Below are 20519 nucleotides of genomic sequence, written 5' to 3'. Positions count from 1 at the left end.
ACGACTATGACACGAGTGGAGACGATAATGACAAGAAAAATTCCTGACAGCCCAATGGAGTAAATGCAGATGTCAAATATGTCAGTTATAGCTTAGTTCTTCTAGTTTGTGCAGACAAACTAAATAAAGTTTTTTCATACGCCAATTTGAACAAATTCTTTATATTTCGCCAAAAATCTGAAACAATGTCCTTAGCTTAGAAATCAGAGAGGTAGACCAGGTCAAAGACAAAAGGTAGGAAGTAGACACCCTAGTGATATTTTGGCACCACAAAGTATTTATAACATATTATACACTGAGACAATATCGCTTTAAGAGCTCCAGTTGGCTTTTAGCTGAGCCAGAGTCTCTCCGTTACTGACCAGCGTATGTACGACCACTTCACTGTTCCTTTTACTTACTCTGTTATGTACTCTGCTTGCTCCATGGCCTTTGTATTAGGGTCAAATACACACACGCTTTTATGCTTTGTGGTTGTGATAAAACACATGCCTCCTGTTAAAATAACACAGCAGACGACGATGATGGCGGCCATGGTGGACGTCTTGAGCAGCCTCTTGGCGTGGAAGGGACTGACGACACAGAAACACCGCTCACTGGCGATCACCGCCGACAGGAAGTGCGAGGCCCACAGTGCGCCAGCCAAACCTTTTTGTACAAAAGATTTACGAATTGGATGAGAAATTACATTTACCACCTACTTACCACAGCAAAAATACGACCTAATACTAGGCAAGAGATAAGTCAAAATAAATAGCAGAAAGCAGCAAAACAATGACATAAAATGCAACTAGTTGTTTCGAAGAAAACAGTAACGGATCTAAACAGGCATATTTCTGTATACAAAATGTAACAGAAGACAATGCAGTTTTTTCCTCAAGCCACACATTGCAGCAACAATAAGGTAAAATTGTTAGGTTAAGGTAGATACGTGATCACACGATGGCCCAGTACATCTTTGGACAAGGTATATTATTATACACGTTTATAGTGTCCACCATCGTATGAATCTCAAAACTTTGTTTATATTCTCCAATTTTTTTCAAAACGAGACTCGTTACAAATTGTAACTAACCAATGTATTACCATTGAGCAATGATATCTTTTGGAAGCTTGTTCAGTTACAAACTAACAAATAGATAATCAGAACAGAGTCCAGTTAGGGATACAGAAAGGGAAGAGGTGCATCAAAGAAACTGTACCCGGTTCAGACTGCTCATTACATCACAGAAGGAGTGTCAGTTTGGTAAACAAGAAACTACTAATGACCATGGAAGTAAACAGTAAAGCTACTATAACAAAAACTCACATGATGTGTAGGGACTTATGATCCACGCAGGTCCGATGGTGTGTCTGTACAGGTATTCAGCGTGATCTAAGACTAGCGATACGAGAACAACTAAGTTGGTGATAGACAGAGAGAAGAGACAGAGATTGATTCTCTCCCGCAGACCCTGTCTGTAGAAGACCACGGCGCTGAGGATGTTGCCAGGGAGACCGAGGACAGTGCCAATGATAATCAGGCCCCAGGTGAGGATCACCATCGTCCAGAAGACAGCCTGCCAAATTAAAAAGACATGGCGAGATTACTTTAAGTAAGGAGATATGAGGAAAAGGAGCCTATGGGGCTACGTGGTTGTCTTACGAAAGTTATGTCTTCTACTTTCTCTTCTATTTATCTCTCAAACGTGCTTCTGTATATATATACTATATTATTATCTTGTTTATATATATATTATTGATTCCTTCAAAACGTGTTGTCCTTACTATGCTGATATGTAAGTTGTTACCTGTTTCCTGTCGCCCTCAGTGTAGTAACTGGGTAGACACGAGCTGTTGTCCTCCTGCTCCCTGACACTCAGGGTGGACATGTGGACAACACTAGGGGAGGACCTCATTGTACTGTCACAACTGTCAACCATCTGCACCAAGAGACCACACTTGCTGCTTTGTGTGAGTTCCATAACGAAACTTTTTATTAGTACGAACTATTTTTTAAAATATGAGACAAAATCAGTTCTAACTACTTATCTGTATCCACCGGGTTTACTTTTCTCTCAGTGATGGCGGAAACTTTATTTATCCCTCTTCCTCTCTCTTTATTTATCTTTCTTTTCGTGTGTTGTCAAACTTCTTTATATATATATGTGTGTGTGTACATTTTTCGCAGATTACTGTTTATTTTTATTTCTGTAACAGCAGTGCTCATGGTATGTTTGGAGATGGAGTAAACATTAAAAAGCTCAATAACTGAACTGTCTCACTTTTCTAACACGTTACCTACAATTCACATTCAGCGTATATTTAATCTGGACAAATACTTTTTTTAAAACAATCGCAATCTTTTAAAGTAATATTTAACTTTACAAAAAAAAGAAAATTGCGACAAATATTTTACCTGCTTTTAGCTTTACACACACACTATATATATAGATACTCTGACAAGTTAAGGGATTTTTCATTTCTTTGATGGTCAGAACTCCGTTGGTATGTACAGCTGTGTATGTTTATATTTTTAAACCAGTGAACATTCTGTTGATATTTTGATGTCAGCTGGGTATTCATCCATATCCATTTTGGGTTGAAGGCATTGAAAGACCTCATGTTATTTCATAGAGTCGTTCCCGTTGTTTAGTGAGAACAATGAAAGACACAAGGCTTCCTACATCGCTCTTTCATCAAAAGACGAGAGAGGTAACCCAAACTTAGATGGAAGTTTTGTGACAAGATTCACATGTGAATGCTTGCAAACATCAGTAGATTTTCATTAATATTTTAGTGCAGAGGGCAGACAGTCGGTCCCTAGAATGTTGTTCACCCTGACCACTACAGACATCTCTACAGTCAGCCTGAGGCAGCAGACGTCTGACGGCTCGTGTCTGGTGCTGGGCGACAAGAACTTAATCAGCGACAAGAAAGGTAACATCACTGCATCTCAACATCGTCAACACGAGAGGGGTATAAAGAAAGACACCGAATCTCAATATTATGAACAAAACAAGTATCCACAAAGATGAAGTCAAATAATGTCAAGGGACATGCTTCATCGAGACTGGGGAAAGATTTTGTGTCCACAAAACAGTTTGGTCCTCACTCTGCATGCCGAGCCTTCAGTGACATGTTTACCCACACCTCCCAGTTGGCAAGTCTCGTAAACATCACAAGCAGAAAAATCAGTAGTCATAACAACATAAAGACTAATAACACTGCAGACAGGTAAATATCAAACAGATGAATATTGCAGACTGGTAAATAATAGATTAACATCTGTGATAAGCAGAGGTAACTTTAACCGAAAAGAGCATAGACAAGAAATACAGGCAGAAAAAAGAGAAGAAATAAATAATAGTAAGAAATTTAAATAAATTAGTAAAAGAAAGAAAAATGTGTAAAACATGCGGAAATCCCCTGCACTTCTGGTGCTTAGAGCCAGGAAACGGGACCACGCCACCCCTCTCCTTGGTTTTCTGAACTGGTTTCCCACCCGTTCTGGCATCCAGTACAGACTGTCCGTGTTGTGTTTTAATGTCTTTGCTGACACCTGCCTTGATTATTTCTCTCAACTGCTCTTCCCTTACACCCCAGCTAGACAACTCCGCTCCTCGTCTGATGATCGTCTCCTTACTCTTCCTGTCACCAGAACAACACAACAAAATGTAGTCACAGGATTGTTAGTCGGTGTGGAGCGAAATTCTCCATTTCCATCTCCGCCACCTACCCACCATTGAAACCTTTCAATGTTCACTGAAAACGTACCTCTTCCGTAAACATTACTCCTAACAACAGTACACACAAGTTAGTCCTTTGTTACACCCTTTTGCCCTTTTCCCGCTTATTTCTTCTTCCCTGCTCGTCTTCTTTTTGTAAATCACGATACTCTCAGTCCTTGTTACTTGGTTTCTTTTTTGCGTTTTCTGCATTTGTCTTTTACTCTGAGTACTTTTGTTTATCCAACTCAAGGTCGCTTCCAAAGCGAGTGAAGCGTGGACTCCATAGATCCAACAGTCTGCACTTCAAAATAGCATTATATAAATAACTTTATATAAATAACATTATAATTATACTCATTTACATTATATATATTCTATACATTTATACAGCCCTTTTGCAAATCAGAAGAAGAAGAAAATGCAGCAGAAGCACATGTAAACATGAAGGTCCAACACTTTTATCCAAATCGAAGCAAAACCCCAAAACACAAACAAAATCAAGGGGAGGCGATCACTTTGGCCAGTTATTCGAAGGGACATAACTCTCAGAAAAATACTTCCGTCATTCATGTGTTGTTGTTTTTTTGTTCTGTCACTCGTATGCTGTTCATGTCTCATTTTCTTTTTTAAAGCACGATTATGCTTCTTAGGAGTGTGAGTACGCGCTTTATAAATTTTGCATTTTTATTATTACTTTGCAGGCCTTCCACTGGACATCTGTCATCCTGAGCTGGACCCTTCTTTTCGTCGCCACTGTCCTCGGTCTCCCTGGCAACGTCCTCAGTGCTGTCGTCTTCTACAGACAGGGTCTAAGGGAGAGAATCAACCTCTGTCTTTTCGCCTTGGCCATCGTTAATCTCATCGCTGTTCTGAGAGACATTTTGAGCACTGCGGAGTCGCTGTACAGAGACACCATCGGGTCCTCTTGGGTCTTATATCCCTTCACAACTTGTGAGTATTTTTAAAGTGCATTTTCATAGACAGTTCATGGATTGCCAGTAATTTCTGCTTATGATAAACCATATCATAACCTTTACTCTAAGCTCCAGCGTGATGGGGGTAGGTGGGGACGCCCGATCGCGTTAAGCGACACCTACACTCAAAAGGTTAACTACAATGTCCCCAAACGTTTCCGAAAGTTCTCCACGGCTACAGAGGGGACTCGGTCAGTGACGCTTCAGGAGGATCTGGGTACCGCAGGTGAGATCAGGGTGGCATAGAGGGATTTGCCGGGCGATTTCCTGCCTCGATAGCTGCTGGTTCCCATCGTCTTGTCGGAGTAGCGGTGTGGTGAGCTGCAGCAGGGTAGAAGGTGTCGTTGGGGTCCACAATGTGTGAGAGGCTGTGTGCAACTTGTGCCGGAGAAAACTTTTATACCCGTTCTGTGGTCGTATGAATTTGGGTACATCATAAGCCGTTGTGGGTAAGAGAGAAGGAAAGTTTTGTTAGTATTGCTATTGGCCGATGACTGTTATGGTCAATATGCAAGTGTAAATGGCAAGTGCATAAGTTTCTTTTTGGTTCAATATGACTGTATATGTAAATTGTTTTCTTTCTTGGTTTTCTTGTATTTCTACTTTGTGGAAAGAGGAAGTTGCGGGGGTATAGCAACAGACTACGAATGGTCAGTTGAATAGTGAAATTGTAAAAACAGTTCTGAAGGGGGAGCAATACAGGAAGCGGAGAAATGGTCAGAACTGTGAAAGAAACTTTGCAGGAAGTCCAAGATGGCTTCTACCGTTTTCTTGCCGCTTTTTCTGTATTTTTGCTCTTTTCTTGTGCTGGCTACTATTTTGTCATTGTGATGGATGACCGGCTTTGTGAGATGAACTCTTATCATACAGGACTGTACAAAACCATTTTTGTATATATTTTCCCTTACATGTCTGTTTGTGCTAACCCTTGTCGGGCCTCCTAGGAGTCAGGTAGCTAAGAGAGAGCTTCCAGCGGAGGTGTCAGATGTGCTGCTTTGTTCTAGTTTATGGCAATTAGTTGTGTTGTTTTTACACTATTTTCTTTAAAAATGATTTATTTGCTTTATTTAATATGCAGAGTTAATCTTTGTATCAATATGGGTTTTTGCTCTTACACGTGTACAGTTTAATTTTAATGCCGTGTCTCCTTTCATTTTTCATTTGACACAAAACAGGTTTGCAGGGGTTTACATGGGCCTCTCAGTTCCTGTCGGCTGTGATCGCCAGTGAGCGGTGTTTCTGTGTCGTCAGTCCCTTCCACGCCAAGAGGCTGCTCAAGACGTCCACCATGGCCGCCATCATCGTCGTCTGCTGCGTGCTGTTGACTGCAGGCATGATGGCCATCATCTGTCCCAAGCATACACCCCTCTGTATCTTTGACCCAAAGGCAAACTCCGTAGAAGAAATTCCGTACATCACCGAGTAAGCTAAGCGTTGTCTAGTAGAGGTACGGTGTACAGCAACAGATAGCATAAATGTCAAGTACTGTGGTACATATTTTCTTAAACTTGAGATCAAGATGAAAAGGATAGCTCAGTGTGCCAAAAGTATAATAAAACGTACTGTTTTAAATGAGGAAAAAAATTAAAGTAAAAGAAAACGTGCCCACATTCAAAAAAGTAGAAAAAGTAACGAACAAAGATTTACAAATAGAATGCACATAAACATTTATGATAGAATAACAAAGGCGTTTAAATAAATAAAAAAGAAATGTATAACTATTTAAACAAAGAGGTATAAATGAAATAGACAATGACATGTATAAAGGGATACACAAGGAAATGTGTAAATAAAATAGAAAAGAACGCACTAATGACATAGATATGGGCATAAATAAATAAACATATCAATAAATAGGGAAGGATTAAATGAATACTATATTTTTTCTTACCTATCTCTCACACACAAATGCTTTGATATTTTTGAGCCACCAAAAAGTCATATATATGTGAAGACTAACTTTTAAAAAGTTTTACTGTGTTTTGTTGTTGCTGTTGCTGCTGCTAATGAGGTTGAGAAATGCAGAATTCTAGCAACACGTTTTAATTAGCTCCTTTTTCATCTTTACGGATGTAATACATAATATTTTTTTGTGGAAAGTAAGATATATATAGCGTGCATGCTAACCGAGCCCTGCTTAATACGCATGACAAAGATGGCTTCCTAAAACTAGTTAAATGGCAATTTTAAGGTAAGAAGATACCTGACAAATATGACGAAACTGATTTGTTCAAAATGTAATGCTTTAAATCTTACTAAACAGGTATTATATAAAGAATCAGAAGATAATTGACATATTCGACATCTTCCTTTACACCATTGCACTACCGGGAATCTTCCTCGTCGTCATTATCGTCACTAACTGCATCACCGCCGTCACACTGCGCGCTGCTCTTGCCTGGCGTCTGACCACCGTCCCCAAGACGACAGCAGTGACAGCGACAACACCGACAGGAGACGAAGCAGAGAGGAGGATGACAAGTAAAGAAGTGAGTGTCACCATGATGCTGATGGTGACGTCTGTCCTGTTCACCGTGTGCATGACAGCCAACCTCGTCCTCCAGATTTGTCTACTTGCTCTTCCGGGCTTCAACTATAACGAACTGTATAGCCTTCCGCTGATTACCTTCTTATGGTTGATCGTACATTTCCTGTGGACACTCAACTCATCTTTGAATTTCATTGTGTACTACAAAATAGGTTCTAAGTTTAGGGATGTGGTTAAGTCTTTGTTAGGACGTAAACCGTTAAATCAACATGAAAACATGAAATACATACTGCATATATGCAGTGGTAAAGTGGAATTTTTAAAAGAGTTACTGCCCTTGAAATTAATTGTCCATTTGAAGGAAGGATGGCGAGAACGAAGATGCCATCAAGTGGTGCGTCTAGTTCTTACTTGGGATGAACTTTAAAACGTGTCTGCATGCAAACATTTGATTCTGAGAGTAAAAGTATTTCAAAAGGGAAATAATTACACATAAAATAAATTAATTGATTAATAACTACGAGGGATTATTTCTGTAGATAGCGATGTGGTGAGTAACGATGAGTTGTACCTCAACTACTGTTATGCTGCGACTTACGGACAGTCCAACATAATTGTTACATTGAATATAATTAAGAATGAGATTAATCACAGAATTAATGTAAAAACGGCTTTATAGACAGCAATACTGTTGACATCTACACTTATTGTATACGTATTTACTATTTAATAGTCTTTCATTATTAGTTTTTGTCGCGTAGATAGTTTCAGTACAACTCTAGAACGACCTTTGAGCTATAAACTATAAGAACTATCAGCTAGAACTACTCTTTTAATGTGCACATTTACTAATTTTATTATCTGTTGTTATTAGATAACTTGACGGTGATGACTAAGTAATACTAGTTCCAGTCTTCCATTTTACGGTTCAACAAAGTACAAAGACTTAAAAACACATTATGTTTTTAATTGTTTTATCACAACGCCATACCACATGGAATTTTAACATTACAAGCAAAAGCACGCTGGAAGTTCACTCTGCGCATGCGTACTGCATGACTGCCAGGGGCTTAGCTTTGACTGTGACTTCTTGGTTTTATACTTTCTCATTATCATTTCTTTATTTTTTCACTTCTATTCTTCCAATCAACATACATTCTATGTTTTATAAAATGGTCATGAAAGAGTAGTTTTTAAATAATAATTTGTGTAATTTAAGATATATGATACATGTCCCAAAAAATGCAAGCGCTAGACGGGAAATGACAAGATAGCATAAACTTCTTTCTTTGAAATAATACTTGTTTTGTGTGGCTTTCCATGCAAGTTTGTCTGATTTTGGGTGTCTGTGTCTGTGCAATCGGTATGAAGTATTTATGGAGAAGTATATACATTTTAATCATTTTGTGTCTTTTTGAATTAAGTGTATATGCATTCTATAATTACTCTAAATCGGCATCCACTTTTTTTTATTAGAAACAGAAATTTATCATGCTAATTGACTCCGAAACAATTTCTCAGTAATTCCCTAAAGGATTTTTTAAATTTTGATCCCATCTTGTAGTAAACAACGCAGTTTAAAGAGGAGTTCAAAGTCCATAAAAAGGAACATATACCAGAGAATATTATACCACCTGACATACTTTCCCGTGGGACTGAGGTCTGGGACAATGAGTATGCTTACCTGAAGACACAGGTTGGGAGTCACGTGCACCACAAACAAGGCGGAAGTGACAATGAGCATTAACGTCACACTAAGGTCCTTGCTGGACATCATGACGTCAGCGTGCTCCGTCACTGAAGTTGTGCACATTGCCGATGTCGTTGTCGTCGTCGTCGATGTAGCCCTCATTCGCCAGGCTAGAGCAGAACGTAGCTTGACGACTGTGATGGACGTAGTAACGAGAATGATGATGAGAAATGTTCCCGAAAAAGCGAAACCATAGACGTAGATGTCGACGATGTCCAGAGTAAGTCTGTTGTCTAGGTAATAGCTGGTGAATTACAGAAAAATATCAATTATTTTAAATATTTATTTACACAATAGGAATTACTGTAGAATAACTATCAGTTAATGACATACCACGATATAACTATAGAATAAATATTTTACGTAATATATAGTCATTACACATCTATCTCGTGTTCAATTGTTCAAAGTACGGCTTATTGGACACTAATTTCTAATTTTGAACACATCAGATTTTGGTGGATTACATTTCAATATTTTATTCATTATGCAAACATTATTTTAGTTAATCAAACAATCAATACATTTTATGACAAAAATTAGTCACCATTGCATTAATTTCAATATGTTGCGATAGATTTGCTAACAGTTTTCCATAAATTAAAAAAAATATTCATACACACTTAATTCAATCCTTAATATACTTGGTGCTACGTGCTGATTTTATTATTTCACTCGCCTTGCTAAGATAGTTCCGTCGTGTGTAAGGTTAGTCTCGGGGTCGAACCAACAGCCGCTTGTATATTTGGGCAACAAGATCGCCATCATGCCTCCTATTAAGATAACGCAGCAGACGACGATGATGGCGGCCATGGTGGACGTCTTGAGCAGCCTCTTGGCGTGGAAGGGACTGACGACACAGAAACACCGCTCACTGGCGATCACAGCCGACAGGAACTGCGAGGCCCACACGGCACCTGCCAGACCTGAGTGGTACATCAGGTAATTTTAAAGACAGGAAAAGGAACAATCTGTAGTCAGCTGGTTGAGTCTCTACACTACAATACTTAAAAGGCACTCGCTGCGTGTCGGATCCAGCAGCCCGACGCACTTACGTAACTTCTGTACGAATACACTGAAAAAATCACGTTGCTGTCTACGCAATTTGACGTGGATTTGTAGTCAAACAACACAGTAAGTAATATTTAATTCTAATGTATATTCTAATAAAATTGATCTTGTTTAGTACTTACCACAACATTTGCACAGTGAGTGATGCAAAATAAAGTTGTCGTACAAGAAATAAAGTATGTATGGTATTCGCCAATTAAGTAGGGAATACCCAGCTTAGGGAATACCCAGCTTGAAAGTAAACCTTGTACCTTACCTGCTCTGACTTTAATGATGTAGGTCTAGGGAGCAAAAGAAGAAAAGATGAAAACAAGAACAAGAATTCTAAAAGATTGTACACATTACAATTTAATCGAAAATGACAACCATAAAAAGCTCAGATATTCAATCTCCCCTAGATAATGAGAAAAGCAGAGAGGAAAAAAACTGTTAAGATAAGGACTGAGATCCCAAAGCAGATAACAGGTCCTCACTGTGTAAACGTTCGGCGACTACGAATGGGCCGTTTTCAAGTAGTCTGTATATTCTTTCAATGTAACTCATGAGATATGAAACATCGACTAGGAGATCGATGAGAGCATGTGAGAATAGACAGAGGTTGATTCTCTCCCGTAGGCCCTGTCTGTAGAAGACTGTGGCGCTGAGCACGTTGCCAGGGATACCGAGGACTGTAGCAACGACAACCAGGCCCAGGTCGGTGATGAGTGTTATCCAGAACTCGACCTGAGGAACAGACAGAAAACAGTTTACCGAGGCTTATGTTTTCAGTCACCTGTATTTTATAACGGCGACAGCAACAACGACGACGACGACGACGACGACGATGACGACGACGACGATGATGATGATGATGATGATGATTTTCTTCAGGTACTAATGAAAGTGATTTAGTTATCTTCTTTATTTCTTTTTTTTAAAAAGTTCAAATCTCAATTGTAATTTCGGTTTCTTTCTTGGAAATCCTGCTTTAAAATCGTTTGAATAATATCTAATAACATTTCTAGAATGTCACGAAGTAACATACAACATATATTTGGTAGAAAAAAATTAAGCAGATTTAAGTTAAGGACAAAAATGTTTTTAAAAAAATTTCTAAATGAAAGGTAGCGTTCACGGCCTGTTTACCGTTCCTTGCTGTATAACGGCTCCATGATTATGAATGTGTTGCAATTCTCCAAACTGTCCTCAGCGCGTGTGCTTCTGTTCTATGAAAGGCTGGCAGGAACTGTTGTCCTCCCAATCTTCTGACCAAGTCATCATTTTACATCTATTAATACTATCAATACTATTAACACAGGAATAAACCGATCGTTGAGTCAGTCATACAGCCAGACAAACTGACTAGCCAAGCAATACACCTTCAAAGTCGGTAAAAGCAGCAATACAGGAGCCAAATTCTAGGATGGCAAAGTATTGTAGTACAAAATCACTGTACTAGAACTTAGGCGACTGGAGTCTGCAGACTGTCTCTGTCAGACTTAAGCGCGAAGTTAAATAGGTTTACTGCTGCGCGTGCACGTGCGCGTGCGCACGCAGGCACACATTCTAATCGACATTTTGTTCCTGTAAAACATTTTCTTTACCCCGAACAAATGCAGCAGAATTCCTAAAAATATTTTCCATAAATTTCGGTATACGAGAGTCCATTAGCGCTTTATTCTTTTTTTACTTGTCACTCGTTTGTATATGTTTGCACTAACATTCATCCACCTGTTTGTGGACACTCGTGACAAACACGCATCCTTTCTCTCTGTGTGTATAAATATATATATAATGTGCGTGAGAAGAAAAAATTAGACTTGGAAGAGAACGGGGAAATACAGGTGTGGTGATTAATCAATGGTCAAGAGGGTTTTAGCTCTTTTCCACGGCAGAGGGCGTACGCCAAGATCGAGGCACGTTTTCCCCAATGATGTTCAACACCATCCTGTAGATACACTCCAGGACCATCATTACTCTGTGTCAATCGGGGGGAGGCCACTCTATAAATTACACGTTGGTGACGACATTGGTCTCGTGGTGGACAGTCAGTAGCTTACAGACCCCCACAGACAAACTCGCTGCCAGCGCGGCATGGAGATCAGCACGGAGTGAGGTCAATATAAACACCATGGTGTCTAGCAAGGCACCGGGGTACAACTGGAGGAGATACAGTCCTCTAAGTACCTGCAATATTGTAGTTATAATGCTACAGTGTATTTTTATTTCATGACATGTTCGTTGACGTGTCTCTAAATGTTGTCCCCATCGTATAATACACAACAAAATTGATAGATGGTTGAAGACTCGCAAGAAATAAACAACTTTCCATAGAGTTTCAGCCGCATTGTCATGTCTCCCTGTAGGACTGAAATCTGGAAAAAGACTAATGCAAGTCTGTAGAAGTAAGTTTGTAGTTACATGCCCAATATATAAAGCGGAAGTGAAAACCTGCATGAACGTCACACTAAGGTCCTTGCTGGACATCGTGACATAGGGGTTGTCGTCGACTGAGGTCGTTGTCATTGTTGATGTGAGCGTTGTTGATGTAACTCTCATACACCAGGCTAAGGCTGCACATAGTTTGACGATGGTCATTGACGTGGAAATCATAATGACGATGAGGAAACACCCCAAAATTGTAATTCCATAGATAAAGATGTCGATGATGTCCATACTAACTCTGTTCTCCAGGTAAAATCTACACAGTTCAAAGTAAAGCTTGAGTTAGCCTCAATAATTTAATGAATAGCTGATGTTGATGTCGAGAAAGACTATTGATGGTCTGTTTTCAAAGTACCATCACACAGTCTAAACTTTGAGTCAACCTGATCGATTGATTTGAACATCTACAGTTAACTTTGACAAAACGGAGTTTTGAATGAAGCGGATAGATGGAAGAGGAATTCCTAAAATACAAAAAACAGTCTTAAAATAAACTTTGTTTCAATGTCCCCCCACGTAGGGGGCCAGAGTCATCCCTCGAAGAGGTCTTTTTTAACTAAAGGTCATTGGAGAGGTGAACAGTCATGAGGCAGATAGGGGTCACTGTGTCTAGGTCACAGTCTGGATTTTGTTTGCCATCTTCTGATTTTGTAAATCTTTTCTTTCCTTGGACTGTCATTAAGACTTACTTGATACATTACACCATTCCGCAACTCAGATTATTGTATTAGCTGTTTGCGGTGATTGTGTACAAGTGGTCATCTTATTTATTTGGATCCGTCGTTACAGTCTTGAGAAAAATCACGTGACAGAATAATGCAATTCATTGTAGGCTTGGATCCAAATGTAAGGTTCAGGTTGTACTGCTATCTAATGGCTATCATTCCTGATGTAGACGTAAAGCTAAAATAAAAAAAAAACGTATCCCAAGTATTTGATCATTTACTATGTTTCTAATAAGTAAATTTGGTATCGACACACCAAGATCCGCATCTTCAACACTTTTTTTTGATCTTGATTTGTATCACCAAAAGATTTTGCGGCGAGAAGTGTCCACCCGCCTGCCAAAACATCAAGAAGCTGTCCACACCTTGAAATGACAAGATATGGCCCGCAGAGCAGCGAAAAAGGTTGGTACTGTGGAGACATAGGTTGACAGAAGCAGCAAACGACTTCAGACTGTAGCGACCATGCGCTGTTTGCAAACAAAAATGTCGGACACTATATTAGACGAGGGAACAAGAATAAGTCGTTGCACAGGGAGTATGAGTAAATATCAAGGAAAAATGTCTTGTCTTTGTAACTGTAGGGCACTGTCCAGACTCCAAGGGTATGATTTTATTTCCTTACCCTAGCACTGCTTTCTTACTAGGGTCACTTGGCATTTGCTCTGGTAGTCATTTGCGAGTAGGTAAAAACTTGGCCGCCAAAAATGTACAACATGTAATATTCTTATAGTGTGGAATCACGCGAAGAGCAAGCTTTCTTAATTTTCCTCTATGCATTGTTGTATCGTCGTCGGATGTCGTCTATTTTCAGGTTTTAATTATTTATTAAAACAATCTAACATGTCTAACAATTTCACACATAAAGCACACCAATTAAAGCAATAAATAAAGCAGCAATTAAAAATATTCTGAATCGTAAAGCAGCATTTTACAGCAGAAAAATAAGCAATAATTTAGAATTCTTTGTTTATTTGTCTTCTGTGCAGTAGTTAACAAAGCCGAAGGCAATCAGATTTTCTCAACGTAGCAAAAATTTAAAGGGTGTTAACGCAAAAGCTCAGTTCTATTTTAACAGAATTTTACAAACAAAATGTGTGAAGAAACATATTTGACAAATAATTAACATTGTCTAACTTTGAAATTCACCTTATTTTAAAAAAAAAAATGATGAATTCCTCAAACCTTCTTACGTTGTGAGCACCAATAGTGGAAGAGATTTCAGACAAAACAGATGTCGATTATAGTCTGTTTACACACACATTGAGGGAGCCAGACTGAGATCATAAGACTTTCATTAAAGAGACAAGATCTCACTGGATATTAGTGTCCACAGCTCTCCGTCCCTTACCTCTACCCCGTCCTTTGAGTGCCCCTTGTCAACACTAAGAAATGACCCACAGGATTATTGTGTCTTCAAAGGAATGGTCAAATCCCTAAAGACGAGTCATCTGCTTTGTCACAACAGGGCTACAGTTAGTGGCATTGTGTTTGCAAAGAAATACTCTGGTTTAATTTGGACTTCTATCCAAAAGAACAAGAATCTTAGCGAGGTAGAAATTTCTGTGTTGCAGGAATAAATGGTTTCTCTAGTTGTTAGAGTATTACAAACCAGTCCGCGCCGCTTAGTTTCAACCCCTGTTTAGCTGACTCAGAACTAAGGGAATGAATGGGATGCTTTAAGCTAGCTGTTAGACGGTTAAAGAATATGCTAGAATGTTTGAGCACAATGTTCACCTGCAAGCCCGGGTAAACTGCAGGTAGCATCATCACTCGACAAAGTGACAGTCCAAGATGTAAGAGGTGTCTGTCTACTCGCAGTGTCCGAATGGAATCGTTTTCCTCGACTGGCCGATGTACAGGTTTTGAGGCTAACTGCGTGAAAAACGTATGAATGACATATAATTCTAAAGTTTGTGTTATTTGGTTTAAGAATAAAGGACATCATAAGAAGATAGCTATCGTGTTGTCAAGAAAACAAACGCAAATGTAAGGCTGCCTGTACCAATCTAGAACGGATGAACGTATTTGTAACAAAAGTGAGAGGATTTCAAGCGAAAATAAGTGGTGGAGCATATACGATAAATTTAATTATAATATCTAATCCCAGAAGCAAAAACTTAAGGGTGATATTAATTAATGTGCGTAGATGCATTTTAGCCTCAACAACTCATTCATTGTATCTCTGAATTTCGAACCCATTTTGTAATATAAAACGAAATTCATAGATGTGTTTACTGCCCAAAGCAAATAGATAATCCGAAAAAGAGGGGATATTAACAAAAAGTATTCTCCGCCATAGTTGAAACCTGGAACTGTGAGTCTACATATCTGAATGAGGAAGTTTGCCGCCATGCACACGGTGAACCATACAGACGTTGCCATCAGCATCAACGTCAAGTTCACTTCTTTACTTTTCATCTTCCTGTCTGTCGATGTTGTCGCTGTAGCAGACGTCGTTGTCTCGGAAGCGGTGGTGAGACGCCAGGAGAGAGCAGCCCGAAGTTTGACGGCGGTGATGCAAGTGGAGATGATAATGACAACAAGGAAAATTCCCGACAGTCCAGTGGAGTAGATGAAGATGTCGAAGATGTCAATTATACCTTTATTCTTCTGATAGAACCTGTTTAAACAAACTTCGTTACTTTTCTTCATTTTCAATTTCAACAAATTGTGCCGAAGATTTGACTGTCAAGATGTCTTAATGTCAGGTCACATAAGGTCAACCGTCGACGTCTGTTACATGAGACAGTCTCAGTTACTCGCCCTGACCCCGCTCACCACGCCACCATACGTTTGGTGCGCTGAACTAAAAACTGAAAGCTAGATTGAAGGCCTTTTTTGATAAACTGAATTACGTGCTCATGTTTTAGTTGCAAAGTGTTTTAGCATTATTCCATTTCAAATTTTCAAAGTTATGTCCCTTTCCATTAATGACACTAATATATACTCTACATAATGTATTCCCTATTTTTAATCTTCCTGCTACTGGTGTTCCTACTTTAAACAGCCTTTTATTTACGTTTAAAAACCTTCTTGTTTTATCTACTTTGTCTTTTTCACAGCTTGTGGTTCTGGTTTACATAGACACTTTGACCTAGTGGAAAGCCTTTAGCTTCACTCTGTTTAGAACTGAGTAGACCTTGCTCTCGCTCAGTAATAAACTTGCTGTAGACACCACACTACCATCGTACTACTCGCGTAATATATGTAAATCAGCATGAAACAAAACTGTCTTAAGTGTAAAAATAAAAAAGTAGAACAGGTCAAATAAATTAGGCAAGAATAATTTTAATAATACAATTTATTTAAAGCCATTAATTATGCATCAGCAGTGCATAATACAGAGACAATGTGGCCTGACGAGTTTCAGTTGGCTTTAATTAGAACCAGTGAGTCTCCAGGTTACTGACCAGCGGTTATACATCACCACTACACTTTTCTTTTAACTTACTCTGTTATGTACTCTGCTTGCTCCGTGACCTTAGTACTGGGGTCAAATACACAGGCGCTTTTATGCTTGGAAACCACGATAGTGCACATTCCCCCGATTAACAGTACACAGCAGACGACGATGATGGCGGCCATGGTGGACGTCTTGAGCAGCCTCTTGGCGTGGAAGGGACTGACGACACAGAAACACCGCTCACTGGCGATCACCGCCGACAGGAACTGAGAGGCCCACAATGCTCCATGAAAACCTTTGTTGTACAGGAAGACATTCAATACGATGCGTAGCATGTGAAATTACATTTAACATCTGGGTAGAACAAAACAAAACTACAAGCTGATTAATCACAATAATAGAGAACTCTCCTCAGCATCATACCATGGCAAGCAGATAAATAGAAATACTAAAACTAGCTCTTCATCACAGAACAAGGTTTATTACTTTAAACTTTTTGTACTCTCCATTTCATCTCAGGACGAGGCTCTTTCTGTACGCTGTTTAAAGTCTTTGATATTGTTAATATGCGTTTATATGAATTCTTGTAAACTAAGGAATTATAAACGACAAAAAATCAGACAATAAAAATAAGGATAAAAAACTCACATGATAGGTAGGGAGTTACGACCCATGAAGGTCCGATGGTGTGTCTGTACAGGTATTCAGCGCTAGTTGAGACCAGTGATACTAGAAAGACTAAGTTGATGATAGACAGAGAGAAGAGACAGAGATTGATTCTCTCCCGCAAACCCTGTCTGTAGAAGACCGCGGCGCTGAGGATGTTGCCAGGGATACCGAGGACAGTGCCAATGATAATCAGGCCCCAGATGCAGATCACCATGGTCCAGAACACGACCTGCCAAATGATAAAAGCATAAATTTCTGTTTTCAACGATCTCATTATTTCCCAGATGCTGATGTCTCTAAGCTATTTCTTTTTCTTTTCTTTTACAATAAGAACTATAAGTCTCCGATATGGGAAAAAAGTAACCATGTCTTTGTAAAGACCATCAAGTTGTCTTATAGAAGCAGATCTCGTAATTCTTTACTTTATTTTATAATCTATTAAATTTGTACTGATCAGGATGTGTGGTGTCTTCACGCTGCTGATGATTGTTACCGCACTCGTGTTGCCACCAGTGTAGGCGCTGGGTAATTCCTTGTCGCCAAGTATTAGACACGAGCCGTTGTCTTGGTCCTGCGCCATCACACTCAGCGTGGACACGTCCACAACGCCAAGGGAGGACCTCATCTTACTGACACAGCTGTCAACAGTCTATACCACCTGGTGGACAGGATCATTGACACTTTAAGTATAATGACATTTTATATTTTATCAGCTGTTTTCAAAACTTCACACGCACACACAGATTTAACTATGCCAAACATCGCGTCCACCATAATTTCCTTTCTCTTTTAGATCCCCAAGGCCCTAAACACACATTTATATTTCTCTTCTTCGTTCTGTGTGTGTGTGTGTGTGTGTGTGTGTGTGTGTGTGTGTGTGTGTGTGTGTGTGTGTGTGTGTGTGTGTGTGTGTGTGTGTTTTGCGATATTTATGTATATGTGTATTTGAATGCGTGTGTAATCGAAGGCAATATTTCAGGAAAACGTCTTAAAAGAACCTTTCAAGCCTCCTCACTTAAACAGTTGTTTTTAATTTTAACAAATTCTTCGTCGTTGATTTGGGTATCTTAGTGGCAGAAGTGCACATGGTATATTTAGAGACACAAGAAACATGTTCAGGTAAATTTACAATAACGAGTCAATATTGAGACGTTCGTTTTCTACAATTCTTCTTCAGTGTGTATTTAGTCTCGACAAATAAAACGTGTTTTTGAAGTAAAAAGCCCTAAGCCGACGCAAAAAACTTTTCCAAATGGTATTTAGCTTTTAGGAAGAATGAAGATAAAAGAAAAATGCATTATTTTTTATTGGTCTTTTCCTACCAACTAGTATGCGTCCATTCACCCACCCACAGACACACAGACACACAGACACACATACACACATGCACGCTCACATATAAACGCCAGTGTTTTCACACTTGTTTCACATCAAGCACAGAAGTTTCACATCAAGAGTAACTACTGCTTTCAAGAAGAAAAAGAGAGAAGTACGACAACGATGCTTTGCTATAGTAATGAGATCCTAGATAAAAACTAGTTATTACAGAACAGATATTAACAAAAGATTTACAAATTGCGTTAGATAATGATTCTTAAAATATTATAGTAACAAGATATATGTTAAAAACTAATGCTTATAAAAATGGAATGTCAACAAAAACATTATTTATTTATTTATTTATTTATTTATTTATTTATTTATTTATTTACATGATTACAGATTTTATGACCCAGTAAAGTGTTGAGGAATGCAAGGAGAGGAAAACAGTATTTACAAACACTAACCCCAAAAGAAACCCCGAGTAAGAGCAACTCTTTATTTTTCAATCGCAAAATCTTGTTTATTTAATTTTTTACGCATCAGTAGGAATAAAAACAAGCAAAACGTTATGTAGCAACAAACGTCAACGGTGCAATGTTTTGTATCCTAGACTTATTTACATCGGAAACATCTGAAAGGAGATGCTTCATACAAAAGAATGCCATTTGCTTTCCTTAGTATCTTCTCCTTTTACCAACAGGACGCGCGGACATACCTTTTCTCGTCTGGGGGGCATCACAGAAGGTTGAGAAAACGGCTCTAAAATATCAATCTTAATGACAGACCAACATCGAACATATCTTTCTCTTTATACATCTATCTGATGTTCAGTGCGAGAGCGCATGTGTGACGAATAGATGCTAGAGGTTTCTATATGCTTTTTGTACATAGTATTTACACCCTGAGTGTGTGACAAAAAGTCAGAGCAGTAAACGTGGTAGAGAGACAGACAGCACGAGAGCAGTTAGGGAAGCTGCTGCACGTGTGTGTCACCTTTGATCTTGTGGTGTTGTCTGGTTGTGTAGCCGCCAGTCACCTTGTACCCAGCAGGGTAGGTTCTACCCGTACCCAAACTAGGCAGTCGACTAGGACCCAGTCACGGAGTGGGGTGAAAAAATGACCTATTTTTATTTGTTTGCTTGCTTTGTTTTTTCAAATCGATGAATAATGTTGGGGAAAAATATCATTTTTATAGAAGACATTTTCAGGACACCTTTCCTGTGCTTGTAGGTTGACTTCACCACGCGAGTGTCTCAGTACATGCATTTCATTTGTGACTCATGGCTGTGAATACTTAACTTTCTTATTTAATTATTACATATATTATTATTGTCGGTTCAATGAGTGCATAATGCCTAATTTAGTTTTCAAATTACATTGGCGTTTTTTAGCATTATTTATGTTGTCTAAAAGTGCATCTCTGATGGAGTTCTAGACCAAAGAGCAAAACAAGACCAGAGGAAGTTGCAGATTTCTTGTCTGCATCAGTGTGCGATGGACGTGTGGCTCCTCCCTGAAGTCTGTTAGGCAAGTGTTTGAAAGCCCTGTACTCTGAAGTCAAAGGCTGATGAGGCAGACATGCAAGTATCCGTGTGTGCATGATGCACGCTTGCGATTGACAAATGGACGTACTTTCTCTTGACAAAAAGTAATTCTTATTATTAATCAAATACTCGGAAAAGGGTTAATTTTAATGAGTCATTCTTTGTCTTTGACACTTTGGGTTCTAACACTTCTGGTCTCAATGAGTTCTTTGCAGAAAACTACTTTTATACTACTTTGAAGAAGCAAACACGTGGTCAGTGGGGCTTTCGAACGATTGAAAGTACTTGCCGAGGTGCCAGAGCGAACCTTATTGGGAAAGAGCAGTGATACATCGATCACAGTTAAAATGACCAGTCGAATCAGATTAGAGGAGTGGACAAAAAAGGAGTACAAAACCAGTTTTCTGCTTTAAAGCACGAATTTGCATGATTTCT

The 20519-nt window shown here is 39.0% G+C and overlaps 1 protein-coding gene across 1 annotated transcript; it reads right to left on the bottom strand.

The window, feature by feature from the left end:
- Positions 1–14144: 14144 nt before the first annotated feature.
- Positions 14145–18004, bottom strand: LOC112554214. The gene is made up of 3 exons (XM_025221881.1): positions 17711–18004; positions 16597–17446; positions 14145–15765 (listed from the first exon to the last, which is right to left on the bottom strand). Exons 2-3 carry the CDS (start codon positions 16881–16883, stop codon positions 15279–15281), a joined length of 774 nt encoding a protein of 257 aa, XP_025077666.1. The 5' UTR covers positions 16884–17446; positions 17711–18004; the 3' UTR covers positions 14145–15278.
- Between the last annotated feature and the right edge of the window lie 2515 nt (positions 18005–20519).

Source organism: Pomacea canaliculata, linkage group LG13, assembly GCF_003073045.1.
Source record: "Pomacea canaliculata isolate SZHN2017 linkage group LG13, ASM307304v1, whole genome shotgun sequence".
NCBI lineage: Eukaryota > Metazoa > Mollusca > Gastropoda > Architaenioglossa > Ampullariidae > Pomacea > Pomacea canaliculata.
Note: the sequence above shows the minus strand (reverse complement) of the source record. Positions and strands in the feature narration are given on the sequence as shown.

What these genes read in the sequence shown, in the direction of transcription:
- LOC112554214 (XM_025221881.1), bottom strand. Translation starts at nt 16,883, where the DNA reads ATGCTACGCATCGTATTGAATGTCTTCCTGTACAACAAAGGTTTTCAT. An exon ending in CAAGCAGAGTACATAACAGA is followed by an intron (nt 15,766 to 16,596) that starts GTAAGTTAAAAG and finishes TTGTTTAAACAG; the next exon opens with GTTCTATCAGAAGAATAAAG.